At 38.8% G+C, this 20,160-nt stretch overlaps 1 protein-coding gene across 2 annotated transcripts in view; it reads right to left on the bottom strand.

Moving 5' to 3' along the window:
• Positions 1 to 18,644, bottom strand: part of LOC119737513 (sodium/calcium exchanger 2-like) — a 37,790-nt gene extending 19,146 nt beyond the window's left edge. Inside the window, exons 1-3 of one of the 2 annotated variants that reach the window (XM_038211937.1) lie at positions 17,995 to 18,644; positions 14,879 to 15,647; positions 2,295 to 2,389 (exon numbers count right to left, since the gene is read on the bottom strand). In XM_038211937.1, the coding sequence (XP_038067865.1) occupies positions 2,295 to 2,389; positions 14,879 to 15,637 (854 nt within the window). In that variant the 5' untranslated portion in view covers positions 15,638 to 15,647; positions 17,995 to 18,644. The remainder of the gene's footprint in view (positions 1 to 2,294; positions 2,390 to 14,878; positions 15,648 to 17,994) is intronic. The other variant, XM_038211946.1, reaches the window with a different exon arrangement.
• Between the last annotated feature and the right edge of the window lie 1,516 nt (positions 18,645 to 20,160).

The raw sequence follows: 20,160 nt of genomic DNA, 5'->3' as shown, positions 1-20,160 counted from the left end.
TTGTTAGGTAGGATTGATTTTTGTAGTTTCTGTCGAACAATTACCGTGCCCGATGCTCTGTGTGTCTTTGGCGTTGCAAGGTTATTTTTATTGGGTGGGGGGGGGGGGGGGATACACGTGAAAAAAGGCACTCGTCTCATCCATGCTGAAAGGTAGACAGGGTTGTTTTACTGCAACATGGCCTCCATAAAATAACGAGCTCGATTGGAAATATCAAGGAAGCTGCGGGCCAACGAATTCGTGTTCACGCACGAGTCACTTGATTGTGCCATGTAATTTCTGGAAGGAGTAGTGTTTTTAGTAACAGTCAGTTGCTGTGTCATGCGTAGCTGCTCTATTTTCTCGTCCACACAACTGATAGCAACGCGAGGCCAGCGAACAATGGCCGTATCAAAAACGGCTTCAGAAAATTCGCAATTTTCATGGCAAACCACAACCGATCCAAACAAACAAAGTTGTTTTAGGTATAGTTTAAGACCTACATGTACTTCATACATCCATCAAGGTATTTTTTCGCAAAAAAAAAAGGATTTCGATGCATTTGACGATATTATTTCACGGACAAATCGATTAAAAATTAGGTCATGAAATTTCCGGTTTTTTTCCGAGAACGACGAAAGTCTCCCAAATGTCGAGGTAATCAAAGGAAAGATTGAACCTTCATCTACAAAAATCTCGTGAACGTGATGTCGTTAATAGTTTAAGAATTCGATGCACACCTAATGTTTCAACAACTTCCATTTTTCGCAACGCGAAAAGATCGTCGCCATCGTAAAGCATAGAGCGAGGAACCCAAACACGGTGTGACCTCGTACCCATACGCCCACTGATTGGTCGAGCTCGAGTATATGGCCTGCTTATATTCATAAGTCATTCATTGCACGTTCACACGTGCTATTCACAATGTTTTCAGGCCAACGTACATGTACATTTGTACGTCGTCGTACTTACGTTCGTTTACACTCGTACATGTGATTGCAAATCATGAAGTCTCGCAAAAGTCTTCATTTTTCAACGGCGATTGGGACCAAACATTAGAAGTCTAGCTCCTGCACGTGTTTCACATGAATATGAAGCGTATACTTTCCTCTATCTACTGAGCCTTGCCGTTTCTTTGGGCCTTTTTTAAGAATCGAATGTACACCTAAAAACTATCGGCCCTCACTTTTGTTGATAAAAAATATGATTTTGTTTGACAGGCCGTAACAACACTTTATATTTGTCAAAAGCAGTTATTTTTGGTATCAAAATAAAGCACACGATTTCAACTTTTCACTTATTTAGCCATCTTGGCCAAACAGTGCATGTATTCAGGCACTTTTCGTGTTTTTGTGTAGTCTCGAATATATCTTGTAAATAATCTCGCGTACGCTTTTGGGCCATGCGTGCATGACCTCGGGACAAGAAACTGAGGTCAAACAGGGCTGTGTGCGTGACACGGCCACTGACTGGTCCAAAAAATCATCCCAGTGACCCTATGATGACCTTTGACCCCATTTAGTCATGTGACATGTTGGGGCTGGGCTATACTGATACTTTTGGCAAAATTGGTTGAAATCTGTCAAAATATGTTGGAGCAATAGACAGTGTCAGCGTTTGCAGGCGCAGTTCTAGAGCCTTTATTTTTTGGGGGATAGCAGGTGGATCCAGAAATTGTTACAGGGAGGCGTGCTGAAAAGTAGACTGTTTTCTTTTCTCTGGACACTTAGCCTCCGAAAATCAATAGGTGGGGTGGAGGGGGGGGGGGGAGGGGCTATCAAATACTTAAATCATGCACACTACATGTATATTACCTAATATATTACCTTTTTAGCCCCTTCCCAGCCCCCCCCCCCCCCCAAACCACGCCTGAGCGTTTGTTACTATTCAACCATGATTAAACTATATAACGGAGAGATGTGACGATTGTTGAGCTGCTATCCCGCAGCTAAAATAAGTGGGAGGGGTGAGGGGAGGGGTGAGGGGGTGGTGACTATCTATCAACAAGAGCACTGTTCAAACCGGACAATGATGGCCACTATCGAACAATAGGTGGCGGCACAATTATTTGTACAAATACCCCCAAACAATTAGCATAAAGAACGTCAATCTTTATTTCAGTATTCCCATTATAGGCAAGGCAATGACAAACAACCTCTGAAATGTTGTTGTTTTTCGATCACCTTGACTCTTTGACTCTTGTTCAGGGACGCTATTATTTTTTCATAAATCTCTCCTCTAATTGCATGGATATATCCTAGAGAACAATTCCCAGCCTATAACCTGATGGATCAGCGAGCCGTTGCTATGGTTACCTTTGAGATCTTTCTGCTTCCAAGGCTGCAAGTTGTGGGGAGGGTCCGTGGAACACGTGATGTTTCTTTACGTTGCCGTTGACCACTCGGATGTTCTAATGACCAAAAAAAAGCAAGAAATTAACAAATTAATCCCCGAAGTACATACGACATTTACTCCACTCTCCTATGTTGGTCAAAAATCGGAACCTTTTCAGGATTAAAAAGCCGATTTCCCAGATGGCAAAACACGATATCGCAAAAGCAAATTCTCAGTTCTTGAAAAGAACTGAGATGTTTCCTTAAAGGTATACAACATTTGCTTTTGTTGTAATTTTTTAGCAATGGATGAATTTGGGGGGTTAGCATTTATAGCAAAAATAAGCAAGATCTGTCGCCCATGCAAAGTATTCAGTAGTTTACAATTGTAAAAGGGGCTACCCCACATTTACTTAATTTAATTAATTACCATAATTTTCCTTCCTAAAAGTAAGCTTAGCTAGATTAATAAATAAGCTGATTGTGATTTTTCTCCTTTTTATCAAAACTTCACTTTCTGTGGAAAAAGTATTACCTTTTTTAAACATGTGAATTCGTTGTAACCCTGGATAAAAAAAATGGTTTGTTGCAATAATTTTTAAGCTGATAGACAAGAAACCAAGATTTAATTTTTCCTGGCCAAATGGAGGCTGGAAGCTTTTGACTTTGGTGAAAGAGCTGTCTCCAGGAAGAAAAATGGGATTTTGTTTATTGGCATGGCTTGATGAGAACAGTGCAGTAATACAGACGGTAGCATAAATAAAAACCAAATTGGAATCTGTATTAAACACCGAGGCTTATTTTTATCCCTGTCAAAGAGAGGCTACAGTCTTCACCTCCAGAACGGACAAGTATTTTAAGTTCAGCCAAACTAACATGTTTCTTCAGAGAAACTGAAGCCTGTCAAACAACCGGAACAGTTAATCTTTCACGGAACATTTAATCTTTCACGCGGAGCAACCCCTAATGTTTCAAACAGTGTTACTTAAAGGGGCACTGAGTCCTAGAATACGCCCATTGGGCTACAAAAGGCATTTTGAATGAAATGATGTTAATCGGAAAGAACATTTAAAAGTAGGATATAAACACACACACAACTATATCCTTTAAAAAACTGGGCGCTTTTGTAGTATTCTGTGTTATTCGTGCCAACTTTCGGGGTCCACTTTTACGACCCCAAAAAGTTGGGCTGTTCATCCTAGTTGCGATTCCAGCCGTAAGGGTTCGCCTTTTGCGGACATGTATTTAAAGAAATCACATTTTGTGCATTGGAGATTGGTTACCGCTGTTCGTGATCACGGTGCTCAGGTACCTGTCTGATACTATGGACACACACAACGCGTATCGTATATTATATTAAACAACAATAGACACGTATCATACTCCGTCGTGTCCGATGTGAACAATCAGGCTTTTTTGGTCTTTTCTCGGGATGGTAAGACATCATGGTTTCCTTTCAACCAGATGTTTGAATTAGGATAAGTAAACAATCCAGAACATTAAATTTTGGGGGATTTCAGGACGCAGTGCCCCTTTAATGTATTGCTTTTGCTGTAAGTTTTCAGAAATGGATGGATTTGGGGGTTAGTATTTTTCTTGTCAATACATGTTTACAGCCTGTGAGTCAACAAGAAAGTGACCTGGGCCAAGTTCGGGCAAGGACCATTAGTCCACTAATGGTTGATTTGTGACGTACCTTACGCCTGCGCACTGATAGCAACGTGCGAACGTCTCTAGTCAAACGTTGGTCAAAATGTCAACGCAAAACTTCTGGATCCTGGCTCTCTGCTAGCGTATTGGTTACCAGCGAAGCAACCGACCCCAGTAGGCTGGTTCCAAATAGTCGACTAGCGTAGTCAATCACCGTCGACTAGACAGAGTTCGGGCAAACGTTAGTTAACCATTGGTCAACTATAGTCCTAATGTGCGAACTTGGCCCTGGATTCATGATTTTTAGGCTCTGGCAGGAACTTCTACATGTCACTTGGTGGTCAGTCGGTCGGTCCCCGGAAAATTGACTAAACATGCCCCCTAAGTGTGCCATAAAATATTAATAAGAAATTTCAATTAAAAAAAAAGCAAACAAAATTAACTAAAAATTAATGAAAATTGCTTGCAATGCGGAGGATGTTTATGAAAGTTTGTAAATGGAGGCAAACTATGTGCAGTAATGTTACATTCGCATGGTATTTATTACAAATCGCTATAAATCTAGGTGTAAATCTAATATAGGGTATGGTGTTCCAAATGTGCCATTGGCGTCGTATTTTTGGGCGCCACATTTTTAAGCTCAGGCAGGGATCATTTTGATAGATTTCATGCAAGACTTTCATGTAAGGCGGCCCGAGCTTATTGTGCACTCGCACTTGTTTTCTTAAAAGCAATTATGTGCACCAATGAAGTATGTCTTAAAAAAAAATGAATTAACAAAATTGTTCCATATGCTAGTAGAGGTTAGGCATGTTTTACTGAGAGAACTTTTTTATAGCTGTCCATGGAAAGATCTATATGAAAAAAGTTGCTACAAAGATTAAAACAAGCCTGACAAAATGGTTTAGCCCAATAGAACTCAAAGAGAAAATGGCGAAAGCCTTTGTTAACAAGCAGTACTTTAAACCCATTAACCAAAAACCAAAAATGCATAAGACTTCCACGACCACTTTCCTCTATTCTGAACTAATTGGCTGGGACTCACTGATGACATCAGAGCTAGGCCGGTGTCCGCGGATAATGCATTTTAATTAACACACGGCTGAGCGACGGTTTGACATGACAAAATTCACAGCGACGGCAACATGGTTATTGATCGGGCCGCATCAATTTTTCTCCCCGATGGAAGATATACGATCGGCTTAATGCTTAATGTAAATAAGCCAAATGGACTTTGAAGAGGGATTTTCAGACTCATGCTATTGAAATCAAACAAAAGGATTTCGTTTTTTTTTTTTTTTTTTAAGAAAGTGCGTGGTGTGTATCTGTATTTGTCAAGCGATGACGTTTCCAGTTTTCTGGTTGGGAAGTGAGTGCTGTTTTTATTCTGTCTGGCCGGAAGGCGGCTTGAAACCCTACGGACGAAAAAGATATTCACGGATGACCCTTGCTCATCCAAGCATCTAAGTAAACAGCATTATCTAAGAATGCTTTTTATGCATTAATAACAATATCTAGATGCAAATATTGTCTTTCTGCTAATGGGACATTTCATTCTGTAAGGATATACATGTAAAAGTGGCACTTATTTTAAATGACGCATTGCAATTGACCTATTACCATTTAGCCCTATGGAATTTTACACGTTAAAGTTTTGTTTGAGTTTTTGCGCGTTCCGCGTCCATTTGTATGTAATTGGACAATGTAATCTGCGTTGACGTGATTCTATTGTCATAGGTTAATTGTTGAGCAAGCAGTATTGTCACAAAAAGGATCTTCATGGATTATGACTCTTACTCATCCAAGCATAAAAGATCCTACATTGTCTGTCTGTCTGTCTGTCTGTCTGATGTTTGTGTGTCTAGTTTTAGTTAAAAAGGCCTAAGAAGCATGCGGAAACACAAAACGCAAGGGTTAATAGAGAAGCTTGGTTGAATATTGTATAAGTGGTAGCTATATACCCTGATTTAACTGTCCTCTAAAGTCACAATTGGCATGACAAAAAATTATAATTTTTGTTTTGTTTTGCTTTTTGTTTTTTTTGGCAATTTTTTTTCTTTCAGTATTGGAACAATTAAATGTTAGAGGCCAAAAAAAAAAAGTTCTGCTTCTGGTTTCCCTACCTACCCTATCCTGACAGCCCCTACCTTATTTTTTTTGGGGGGGGGGGGGAATGAGAAAAACTCCCAAAACCATCAATTTCTACCTTTTACCCTTGACTACACGCAGACGCCTCCATACGATTGTACACAAAAAAATTGGCCAAGAAAAGTAATTCCCTACCTACCTACCGTATTTTAGAATGCCATGTAATGGGAAGCAGAATTTTTTGAATTTTTTTTTTGCCTTACAACATAATCTCTATGAAACACTCCAAAACGTATCGCTATCACGCAAAATATAACTTTTATGATGACAAATTCGTGCAATATGTATTTTGCAACCTCGTTATTTAAAGACATCCCGCTAAGTCTAAGTACAGGACGCTATCTAAGAATGCTTTTCACGTATTATTTAAAACATTCCCGGCAAATATTGTCTTTTTGCTAATGTAATGTCATTCACCACGGATGCATACATTGTAAAAGCGCCATATTCTGTACATGTCATTTTACTGACGCCAAGCAATCGTTGATCAAGCAAAGATTTGTCACAAAAAGGATGAATTCATGCATGGCCCTTACTCATCCATTAGCAACTATGTAAATGATGTTATCTTCAAGAATGCTCTTATGCATTATTTACAATGCTCCATGAAAATACCTATTGTCTTTCTGCTGATGGGAAATGCCATTCATCGCGGATGTAAAAGTTTCACTAATTTTACTAACGCCTTGCAATGGTTGCTCAAGCGTGAAATGTTAAGTCGCATAACACTAATTATGCATGATCTTCTTGCACACTAAGTATCATGAACATGGTTGTTCAAGGTAAGATTTACAAAAAAAATTGTGAAATTTGGGCTCACATACATGTACAACGTGGTCTTAAAAATATGCCCAATGTTTAATAGGCAGATTTCTCAAATTTGATGAGATAAGTTGAAATTAATTTCAGATATTCCTGAACTACACGATCTAGGTCGTATGGTGAAGACGGTGTTGAAAATAAGAAATAGTTGCCATTTTAATACAGAAAAATGGTCAGTAATTACTTCGTCCGCTTCTATGGCAGTCGTATAGACGACTAAATACCATTATTGCAGTTCTTTGTGCGTGCAGCGCTACTGTGTGGACCACACTGGTATCTCATAGAATCACGTGTGGACAAACTGGTTTTTGACCATCTTCCTTTAAACCATCGCCATTTCTTAATTTAGCCTTTTTTTCAGCACCGTTTTTCACCATATACCATGAAGATGCTTTAGGATTTGGGGTCAGGGAACTACAAGAACATGATTTTTTTCTTGGTTTTCCCAGCCTGTACGAACACAAAACTTACCACAACTTTTCAGTGTAACAACATTTGCTATCAATACTAACCCCCCAAATCCATCCATTTCTGAAAATTACGGCAAAAGCAATTGTTGTATATTCCTTTTAAGACAGTTTATATTTGCTGTTTAATTTTCATTTGTATGCAAGAGCTTCTTCGGTCAAAAAGCGGTCTATTTGTCCTAGCTTACACTGACTTCGTCCTTTTGTGTGTGAATATTTGCTGTGCACACACAATACTGACTTCTTTTTTTTTTTTTTCTCTATAGGCCTATTGGGAATTGTTCAAATAGGACCTGTGTGAAAGATCAATTTACACGGTTCGGGCAATCAAGCAACAATCAACACGGTGGAATTATTGCCAATATGAAATAGTCAAAACTCAGCAAAACTTGTAGTTAATTCGGCAGGGAAATGGGGGAAAAATCCACGAGAATCAACAGTCCCCACAGGGGATCTACCCAATGTTCCCCAATACCGATGTTCCCCACTACCGATGTTCCCTGAAATCCTTAGGATTAGGGTTAGGGTTATATTGGTAGGGATTTCGGGGAACATCGGTATTGGGGAACATCGGTATTGGGGAACATAGGTATGCACCCCTCCCCCCCCCCCCCCCCCCCACACACACACACACACAGCATTGAGGGTCTATGGTAGTCTGACAATGTGGGACTCTCAATACTGTGTATTAGAGTCTATTTTATATATATTTATTTTATTTTATTTCTTTCTGGTAATGAAACTTAGGATTCCTCAAAAGTGCCCCAGGCACTGTAGCTCAAAAGCCTGAAGAAACCAGTAGAAAGAAGACAATGCATGAAAAGAAATTACAGTTTAAGAGGTGGGAGGAAAAGCCCAAAAGAATATTCTGAGGAAAACCCACCGAAGGAATTTCAAATTTCAAAAGGGATTCTTTCAAAATCCTGAAAAATCCTTACAAAAACAGGTGCAGATTGGGGGGGGGGGGGAAACAGCTGTCAAAAATTAGGTTTTTTCCATAGAAATTCATAAAAATAATGCAACCACCCCCCCCCTCCCTCCCCCTGCTGACACCCAAAAAAAATACTGGTAATAATGTTTGCCTGTGCACAAAATACAGACAGTGCCAGCTTGGTTAGGGGGTATTTGTACACTATTCTGTAATATAGTGTTAATAATCGTCGGATTTAAACATCGCCCCCATTGAAAGTATGGTACCAGCCCCCCTCCCATTGCTTCTCGGAGGCCAAGTGTCCGGACAAAAAAAGCTGTCTACATTCCACAATTTTTTTATCCCCCACCCCCCCCCCCCCCCCCCCCCCCGCCAAAATTCCTTGATCCGACCCTGAAAAAAAATGATGACAAACCTCACTCCTGGTGAAGAGAACACTAGGTTGGGCCCTAGCTCTGGGTCCGACAAAAAAAGATAAAATGTTGGCAAGCCAGATCGATGACAATCACTCAATCCAATTATTTCATCGGTATTAGCATCATTTCACTGTTCCCATGACATAAATCCTATTCTGCGGGCAGCGCGAACTCCCCCTAGAGAATTCTAACATAGCTTTCCGACAACCTAAGTCTCGTCATGTATACAAGTTTGATATGACGCATGACCTACAAACACATCCGGAAAATTGGATCTTTCAGAGAAAACGTAATTAGATTTTTTTTTTAAGCCGAGATATTTATGTTTTTCTCAAACCACCCATAGAGAAGAGGACATTACTGAATACCGCAACTATGAAGCTATTCTTGTTCTCTACATTTTTTTCGTAAATATTTAATTTATCAAAAACATAGGACTATAGCTCAACAATATTTGGATCACACCATTTTAAGGTTTAACAGCTTTCAAAAGGGATGTCAAACAATTCGGTTTATTCATACTGCCTTGCACATTTGAATGTTAAATGAAGAAAACGTAACAGAAACTATATTATTTAGGAAAATTTTCAGGCAAACAGTATGACCCTCCTATGCATACATACATTCACGCAAAATTCCTTGTTAAAAGTGGAACCTTAATTGTTATATTTTCAGAACTACAAGCAGCAAGTTTGTGTTATCAAATTAAAGGGGACAACAAAATCTTTGTTTGATTGTGTAACAGTGAGATAGAATGTAGTAAAGTTTGTTTTGGTAAAAAAAAACATGATTGTATTTTTGCTAAAATCATGGATTTTAGGTACCTTGTTTTTAACATGTAAGTCTTGAGTGTTATTGTGAATTTTTGTCCAATTAAGTTATTGAAAAAGGTTCAAATTCTGTGCCAAAATAGCTTTTTTTGTTTATTAGTTTCTTATTATGGTACAACGTGAGCCAAAAATGGGCGGACAAACTGTAGCGTACCGGAACCTAATCGTAACGTAACTAACCAACATTTTAGATCAATGTTTTAAACTGATATGTGAGAAATTGAGAAATGTTATATGTCAAAACATTTGTCAGTAAGTAAGCAATTAAAGAAATACCATAATTTGTTTCAGCTGTATTCCATTTGAGGACACTTTCTATGCAAAGATTTTCTTGTCCGTTTTTCGTAACGTAACTAAACCAAGATTGCATGTCCCACAACAACTCACAAAACATTTCGAAATTATTTTGTCTAAGGTTGTGTTATAGGACCTGGTAAGATGAATTAATGATGCAAAAATGGAGAATGGAAAGCGACCCAGCACCTGATTTCATCAAACTCTTCGTAACTTACGATGCATCGCTACGATGCGTCGCAGCTGCGACGCGTCCTGCGATCCATTTCACGAAACATGTCGTAAGTGCGACGCGTCGTAGATGTGTATTTATAGCACAACTCGGTGACTGTTTTACATGTATGTATTTAGTCAGCGCACAGTAAATACTCGTCTGATATTCAACAAAGATTCGTCGGATCTCAGCTCGAAATTGTTAGAACGTAAAACAAAATGGCAGTCGTGCGATGCAAGTTTGAAGGAAAACAAGCTCTCAGTGCACTGTATAGCTACTTTGAAATTCAACTGCAATATTCCAGTCTAATTCATAATTATTCAATGAATTTTCCATAACTTTACACACATTGCCTTGGTATTATGATCTCGTTTATGTAATGTTTATGGCATTAAACTGGTTAAGAAAGGGACTCTTCTTATTTTGCGATGACTACTAGACACGTCGTAACTTGCGACGTGTTTTAAGCCGTCGTCAAGGAACTTACGACGCGTTCAACACATCGCAACTTTCGTGAAATGGATGATACGACACGTCGCAAGTTGCAACGTGTTACACGTTGTAACTCGAGTTGTGACGCATCGCAACACTTCGTGAAATTGGGTGCTGGATGAAATAAGAGCCCCAAGAGTGGCGCTACATTGCTTAAAATGTAACGAAACTAACCGTGGAATTGCCAAAATACAAACAACTTGATGAGAAAGAAGACACATGATGGAAAACCATCAAACAGGCTTAAACATTACACATTTGTACACTTATGTATACACACACTGAAGACCAGTTATATTCAAAATGTGCCTGTAGTTAAGTCCTTCAAGAGAAACCCATCCACACAATCTATTCTACACACACAAAGGCTAAGCACTCAGGGACTTGAAAGCCGCATTATTTGTCCACCATTTGAATATGGATCCAGAGCTGTTTGGCAGACTGGTCTTCCTTTAAGCCGGGAACAATGGCGGACAGCGACAAGAGAGCACGTCTTAAGAGAGTTGTATTGACTTGTGCTCAGGGAAACGAGCGGTATACATGAGAAACACAGATCGAAGGTGGTGGAGTGGATGTCGCGCCAATGTCATTTTTTTTCTTCTGCGTCATGTTTTTCTTCTGCGCCTGATGTTCTTTTTAGATGTTTGGCCTCGCGATGGCGTACGGTACATTTGGCAACTAATAGAACAGTTCGACATCAAGGCCCAGTGCTCTGGAATAAAATCACTCCAGTACCTTACTTTAGAAGTATGCATGGTTTTAAAAAGTAGCTAAAAAATATTCTTATATCCTAATAGTTTATTTATGCTTAGAATTCAGTACATGTATTACATTCTATCATTATTGTAGATATTACAATGCAGTCATAAACATGCCTAGGCCTACTTAGATTTTCTTTTTATTCGCGAGTTGTGTATATACATGTATTGCATTGAAAAAGCACCTTGTTTTATTCTGGAATTCAGCTGTACAGTCATTTACCTTTTGTATTATTTTCTCTTTTCTATGCCTTGTAATTATAGTAGTACATGTATGTATGTATATTAACGTGTTAAATAAGGAACCAGGCCACGTACAAGCATTTGCATTTTGCCTGGTATCCGCCATTTATCACCGTGGCCCTGTGCATATTTGTAAATAACTGTATGACATTATTTATTGTGATGTATGGAAATATAACAATATCAATACCAATACCAACTATGTGCTGGGTTGCAAGAAATAGCTTAAAACCTAACAAAACAAAACAAAAACACTCAGACATGAGATAAAGAAACACCCCCCCCCCCCTCCACAAAAAAGGAAAAAAATAATAATAAAAATAATAAAACTGAAAGTATTGGACACAACATATTGCCAGCAGCTTGCATGATTATTACTATTAGTAATTAAAGAAACAGGAAATTACAATTCCTACAAAGAGCCAAGGGATCCAGCTATATAAAAAAAGAAAAATTAATAAAAAGTCACAAGACAATGTAAGAAGTAGATTGATTTTATCCCTAACCTCCAAACTCCATCAAAAACAATTTCCCATTTTGGTGCATTTGGGGGGACTTGGTCCTGCAGGCCTGGTTCAGTGACTAAATATTGATGGAGTATGATGGAATGGAGGCCTAAAGCAAAGCATGCATTGGAAGCAGAGTGATTGATGGATTTCGGCGAACTTGCATAGTCCAATACTTGGTAAAAAACAGTTAGGGACATTTTTTGGGTGGTTTTAGTAATAATCATTGTAGCTTGAATAATTGCTCCCTTCTGGTAATTTTTTTGTGCTGTTAATAGTTCCCGCAGTAGTACGTTACATTTAATATCCCCTTTGGATTGATTAAAAACCATGTCGATTTAAGTCGCTTGAGGGGTACATGTAAACTAATATACTTCTGTCACAAAAGCAGAATAAACGGCAACATTTGGCCGCAGTAATTTAGTAAATCTCGCCTCCGGAGATAATCAGGCCTCCAGAGATAATCACAGTACATGTATTGGTGCTTTTAATACTAATGGCCTATAAAAGTCGTCACCGGTAAATGCATTTTTTTAAATTCACGCTAAGAATGCTTGATGCTTGTGAAAAGAAAATGGGTTGATGGCCAATGTCACTTTTTCACGGCCAGCCGTTTATAAATGGACACTCAAATTGTATCACTGAGTAAAAGCATTTTTCCATGGACTAAATCCGGCACGTACAATACAAAGACAATACAATGTACACGGTGTAACAAGCTTTTCATGCAAATGGCAAACGTTGTATAGGCTTTTTTTTTGCTACATTCTAAAAGTTAAAAGGGCCCAAGTACAAAAGTGCATGTACAATGGACCAAGAACCTTTTTAGCTGTTTCGGAGTACATGCTCCGAAACAGCTTTTGTTTTCGTAATTTTTTTTTTTTTTTTATAAATTTTAGTTCTCATTTTTTAGTCTCCTCTCCATACATTGTACATGTAGGTTTTGTACACATGTTTTCGTCTGCCCATACACTTTGGCACTTTCGTAAATCCGATGGACTTCAGACTTGGCACATACTTAGACCATCACCCACGGATGTCCTAGAAGAATTTTGTCACAATGACGTCATCAGGTGTCAAGTTATTAAACATGCATTTTGTGGCCATAGACTTTCTACACATTCGGAGTTCATGGTAAACTCAGGTTACAGGGTCTCACTACCTGTCCACAGAGGCCTCTTGGTCTGGACTGCAGACATGGCAGAGACGTCCTGAAGTTAATTCCCAAAAGAGGGAGGTAACGTACTGCTGTACTTTGACCCATATATGGCGGATTTCATATTACTTGTACTTGCAGTGTTGTTTTCTTGACTTTGGCCTTATTTAATATGTTTTATCAAACTGTTGATCCAATTTCCTTATTTTCAGCAAGTTCAATTCTTAGTTATACAGGTAGTACTTTGTTCTGTTTATTGTACCCATTAAAGATATAGTCCATCATTTGTAATGTGTGCATTTTGTTCGTTTGAAGCAACAAAAGAGTTCAAAATCTAATGAAGGATACTGAACAACTAACCTGATGAAGGTTCAGTTCAGCTTCAGCTGTATATTCCGAGAAAAACAGCATTCTGGGATCTCATTTCAAATCAAAAGTTGCCGAAACATGTTTTGAATTGGGCCTGAATTCAGTGTCCGAGACACGTTCTCACTGAGCTGATTGCAGCTACATGTATACGCGATGTCACGACAATTTTCAACAATAATTACGCCAGTTACTTTTCAGATTGCTGCAAATGATGGACTATAGCTTTAACAAAAAACTTGTCTACATTGTATACATGGATGTGTTACACATGAAAATCTAACAGACGGCGGTTATTTCAAACAGACGAAACAGCTTGTGTTTGTCCACATGTATTGTACACAATTCTAGTTTAGGATATTTCTTGTAAGAACTAAGAACATTTATGGAGAACTTTTTGGTAAACCAAGAACTTATTAATAATTGCTTGCTGTTACTAATGCACTTGCCAGAAGGGTCTGAATGTTTGCTATCAGCCCGATCTTTCTCAAAGGATGAACCAAGAATGTTTAAAATCAATTTCTAGTAAGAACCGAAAAACCTTTTTTTTGAGAACTTTGAAGGAACTAAGAATTGGGATGTGCATCGAAACCGGGTTCCCGAGCACCCGATCGTTGATGTCAGAAACCAGTTCCAGATTATGGAATCGAGAACTCTTAAACAACTTTATATTTTACAAAATGTACTTAGTAACTTCTCAGACAATGAAAAAGAAAGGTTTTTTATGTCATTTGTAGAGACTTTTCCAAATGAAAACCAGGCTATACGGGAAAACAAAACATATTTCATGTTTATGACGCTTGCGGAAGTTGCAGTTTACATCGTGAAGCTATAAAGCTCACTGTACACACTTGTATCTTGCTGTATTGATGCACTGATGTGGTAGTATTATCGTGCGGACCTTTATGAACAATCTGAACAGCAACTTCTGAGATTTGAATTTTATATAGTATCCGTGAATTTTTTTCAATCGGGTGCCTGGTTCCCACGCTACCCGTAAATGCACACCACTAACTAAGAACTTTGTCATGATTTGACCTTTATGAAGAACTTTTGCAAGAACCAAGAACTTTGTATTGAACTTTTTGCTACCATGGTTTCCCATCTGGCTGCCTAACTGGTGTTCAACTCCACCCACTTGGGGTTGCTTAACTTTTTAAAGAAAAGTTAAACTACAAAAAGTTACAACGAAACATTACAGGAAGAACCAAGTACATCTTTGAAGAACTTTGCCAAGTCCAAGAACTTTGCTTAGAACCAAACTTCTACTCACCATTTGGCTGCCTGACTGGGGTTCAGTTCCGCCCACCTTAGGTCGCTTAATCCACCATCCGTTGTCCTGGCAGTAAGCGTTCATAACGAGAAGGGGAAAGTACAGCAGCGTGACCCACGCCTCCCAAATTTCAACCTCGCCCGGCGAGTTCCAAACCACGACGATCAGAATCCAAATATAGGCAAAGATGGACCAGACCGAAGTCACCATAAACACGCCAAACTCCTTGACTTTCTTGGCGTCGGGCGAAGGCACACTGGAGATACATATAGCGGTGATGATAAGAAGATTGAAAGCGGCACTGCCGATTATGGTAAACGTTCCCAAACTGTCTTGGGGGTTGTTAGGGTCGTAGTCTTGCACGTGCTGGCACGTCTCCAGGATGTTCAGGAGGATTTCAGGGGCGCTGCTGCCTAACGCCATGAGAGTCAAGTTGGCCACGGTCTCGTTCCAGATGAGAACCTCTTTCTCCACGTGTTTTTTGCTCTCCGAGTCCCAGCGGAGAATCTTCCGCTTCTTGCTCGTGATCATTTCAATGCTGCACATGAAGATGTCGCTCACGATGGCGATGCCGACGAAAATATACAGCATGGCAGTGATGTAGAGAATACCGCGGAGAGGAACTGACCAGAGGTTTTCGGCCGGCAGCAGCAACCAACTCTTGCAGGGTTCTTGATTTGAAGGTACGTACTCCACCACCTGGCCATTGCTATAATTTGTGTAGTGGTTAACGAGCGTTTCCGACTGATTGTTGCCCATCTTGAATCAGCTAAAGCACAAAGACAGATAAAAGGACTGTTATTTTGAATAATTAGTACACATATTAACTCTAACTTCCTAGCATGATTTACTAGGAACCATGCATACCCTGGCAAGTTCCAACACCATATGGGAAACTGCACGCACATATTTCTGACTATGTTTCTGGAGGTGTGCCAACCCAATGTAAAAGACTGATAGTTAGTACTGTACCCATCCTGACAGATTCCAACAAAACATGCCATTGGGGTTTGATGGGTTGAGTTCTGTAAGGGTTAATCCTAAAGCCCGCATACATTCTAGAAGTTTGACAATTTTCAGATTACAGAAAGTTGGAAATGGTTTATCCAGGTATGGAAATTTGAGACTGATCAATTAAAAAAAATTGTTTTGCTTTGGATGATCTCTCTTCAGAAAAAAATATACAACAAATTTGTATTTTTTTGTGGATGAACTTAAAAAATTCTGTCACTTTTTCTTTGAAAACAAAAAGAAATAAGATGTGATTTAAAGCATATAAAGATCAACAAGTTATCTAGTTCACGCCAAAAAAAATATTCTAGAAAGGTTTTGAAACATCTTCAGAAATATCTAAGACATTTTACCTATTCCTACTGGTCGAAAGCCCGCCACGTGGTTGGTTTCATTAAACGGTTGATAAAACACCGACTGGTTTTGAACACTTTTTAAGGTACCGCTGCATTCTGCGGCACATCGCAGAATATCTCCATAAAAGGAGATTATATCTCCATATAAGGACATTTTTAGTACTACTCATGTGCGGTGCATACCATAAACATAGCCCGAGGGATGTTTAAAAAAACATTAAGAAAAATTGTTGATCAAAATTTTTGGAAATTTTTAATTTTTGAGTTTTATCTCCCTCAAAACGTAGACTTTGCAAAATAATACAGCACTGGCAGAAAATTAAACAATTTTTTTGCATTTCTTTTCATGTGCAATTCAAAATTCTTGTTATTAAAAAAGCACATTCTTCTTTAGATAAAATCTTGAGGAACAACTTCTTTTAATACCAATTTAGTAATCTTTGCACAATAGGTTCATTCAATGCACACATTAATTTTTATTTTGATGAGGCCGATTAAAAAAATAGAACAGTTTCTTGTCTGGGCTATTTGAGAAAAATGTGCATTTTTTTCTCTCCAAGATGGCAGATTTTCAAAGATTGCGGATTGATTCTTCAACTTTCTCAATTTTTTTGCTGATACAAAATTTGTGTCCTAAGGAGCCATTACCCTTTCTACATGCAAAAAAACCAAAAAGACAATAAATTGACAACAATTTACAAATATAGCAAATGTATGATTTCAAAAAAGGCAGGCAGGAAAAAAGGAAGTGGCCTAATGTCTAACAATATTATAGCAAATCATTGTCCACTATGAATTTCTTACTCATGTGATAAAAATAAGATTTTGTTTGCTTATAACATCTTTAGTTTGGTCATTTTCCTAGTGATACCAAATTTCACTTCTGAAAAAAAAATTCACTTTTTTTCTGTGACTTTACAGAAACATAAATGCAAGTATACCTCAAGTTCTCTGAGTTTAAACACAGGGAAATTGAAAAACAAAAGTCAAACCACCCCCTCCCCCCCAAAAAAAAAAAAAAAACAATAATAATAATAATAAAAATATAACTTTTTTAACATTATGCTTATTTCAACCAAAAGAAATGCTGTAAGTTAAGCAAACACAAATTAAGTAATCTTTGTCTATTTCCGATTTTTTGTAAACATCAATTATTTTCTTTTATTTATAGTTTTGCTGTTGAAAGATAAACAACAAACCAACAAGTAAACGGACAAAACATCAAACGAACAAAACAATACGATATGGGACTTTCATCCGAAATTGTGAAATAAAAAAAAATATAAAAACGATACGGTGCAACTTCGGGGTGTGAAATTTTGGAGCGAGTCACAGCCATATCCGGCCGCGGGGAAACGGAAGGAAATCCCCCATAACGGAAGACCTTTTTTCTCGGTGATTGCACGGACCATCGCGATGTTACGCAACGTTGCCACAGCTAATGCATTTGCGTATTTGATTTTTAATTAACGCTAATGATAAGTGCATTTGTTCAGCAACATAATTGGGCTTTCGTTCTGAAGTAATTTAAATGTGGAAATCACACATTTTCAGTGTATCAAATAACGGTGGAATTATCAAGCCACGTTAACATTACAATTTTTTTTACAAAATATATCGACTTTTTGCCATCTTTTTCTTTAAAAAAAGCAAAAACTCTCATCAATTTTCCTTGCATTTATGAAACATGTTTCGAATACCGTTTCCAAATCAAAGATAAGTCCATCTGCAACCAAACAGCAGACCTACCTTTTGCCACTTGCAGAAAAGCGAGATCATTAATTCCTTTTTCCCCCCCACAGAATTCTGGCAAAAAATATTTGCCACTCGACTAAACTCCAATATCCGATCCTCTCACTCAGCGCGCGTTGCCAGAGTCACCTGCGGGAAACTGGCTCCGAACACCCCATCGCTTGTCCGCTCCTGCCACGCTAACTGCACACGAAGACTCCGTTGATCCGCAAACCGAACAATCCTTGACACCATCCTCAATACATCCGTTCAAAAAACGTCTTCACCATTTTCCCTGTTAAAAAACAATCCAACGTCGTGCAAGAGAAACGGTTCCTCTATATGTCAACCTTTTAGATTTTCCTCATGTATTTTAGCCTTTAATTTCATCGCAAAATATTGTTTCCATGTTGGAGAGCACAAATTTTTTAAGTTGCACAGCTCGCATCTTAGAGAGTCTACTGATGCTGTGAAAGACTTGTTTTGCATAATCGACGACCACATAAAATACAAAATCCACCTCTTCACAATTCGATGACAATAGAAGAACCTGGGTCGCCAGTGCAGCCCCCAGCACACACAGAGACAGTTTATTGGAGAATTGATCGGTAGTCAGTTATACACACACGTTGTCCGTGCGTTATGTTTGATACCGCCTTCATCAACGTGCGTGCTATCGGAGGTTGTGTACATGTATGTACCGCCCGCCGTCAGCGTCGTTAAGGCTGACGTCATTGTTAGCAGATTATTACTGGGATGGCGCAACAAGGAAGGGGCCGATTATAAGGGTCGGGTTAATTGTTGTGAAAACACGTTTATAAACAATGTGAATTGGCAAATTTCTATGTTCCAGTGGCGGTATAAAAAAAAAGATAATTTGCTTTTTTCCCCCATCAGCGTCATAAATATTAAGGTTTTACCCAGGAAGTTAACATGTTTGGAATGGGAATGGCAATAACGGGTATAGGAATGGGATTGGGAATGGTAACGGGTATAGGAATGGGAAAGGGAATGGAAATGGAGGGGAGGGAATAGTAATGGGAATATGAATGGGAATGAGACTGTTAATGGGGGAGGAATTGGGATATACGTCGGAATAGGAAAAGGAATGGCAATGAGATTATGAATGGGAGTATAGGGATGGGAATCGGAGTGGGAAGAGACTGTGAATGGGAATATGCATACTGCATAGGAATGACATTGTAAGTAAGAATGGGAATGGAATGGGAAACAGATTGAGACAGTGAAAGGGAGAGGAATGGGAATAGGAATAGGAATGAGATATGAATGGAATGGGAATGGGAAGAGACTGTGAATGGGAATAGGAATAGGAATGAGATTGTGAGTAAGAATGGGAATGGAATGGGAAACTTAGATTGAGACTGTGAAAGGGGGAGGAATGGGAATGGGAATAGGAATAGGAATGGGAACGAAACTGTGAATGGGGGTAGGATGGGAATGTGAGATTTTGACCATTGAAAATGACGACTTGAAAATCGAGTCTGCTCAAATAAATTGCAAACCATGGACAACTTTGGCCCTTACTAAAATAAAGTCTAAATTTAAAATGAAGTTCTATAAATTTGATATGTTGGTGCGTAATTAAGGTCCCCATGTACACAAAGCTCATTGTGCCTTGTCAAAAGTGATCTAAAGATGATAAAATAAGAATTAATTTACACAGAAAAACAGCACTTATGGTTTTCAGTGAAAACAATCTATGTTTTATAAAAAACACATTGGGTGGGTGAGTGTCACTAACTGGCCACCGTAAGCTGAAATGCAGATAGAATATCAGCTTCTTTCCCTGCGAACGAAAGAGAGGCTAATATTGCAAAGCCAAAAGAATCTTTTCTGTTTGTACCATGCAACAACGGAACAAAATGGCGACTACACGAAAACTTGCAAGGCTGCTTTTTGAGCGCAGTTTTTGCGGTTTGACCGAAGCCTAACACATCCGTAAAGCGGCTTTCGCGAAGAAAAGCTTACATGGGTTCTAAAGACGGCTTTTGACTGGCGCGGCTTTTATAATAAGAAGCGGATTTGAATGTCCTAAGCGCCAGTACATCTTGCGAGCAGGCTGGATTAAGAATCCGCCCTTGAAGACTTTTTCTAGACCGTTATATTCGGAGATTAATCTCATTGATTTCGAGATTTAAGGCTTTAGTGGCAAAACATTGTCCA

This window comes from Patiria miniata, unplaced genomic scaffold (assembly GCF_015706575.1).
Source record: "Patiria miniata isolate m_02_andy unplaced genomic scaffold, ASM1570657v1 HiC_scaffold_10, whole genome shotgun sequence".
NCBI lineage: Eukaryota > Metazoa > Echinodermata > Asteroidea > Valvatida > Asterinidae > Patiria > Patiria miniata.
This window is presented reverse-complemented; position numbering and strand designations above follow the sequence as displayed.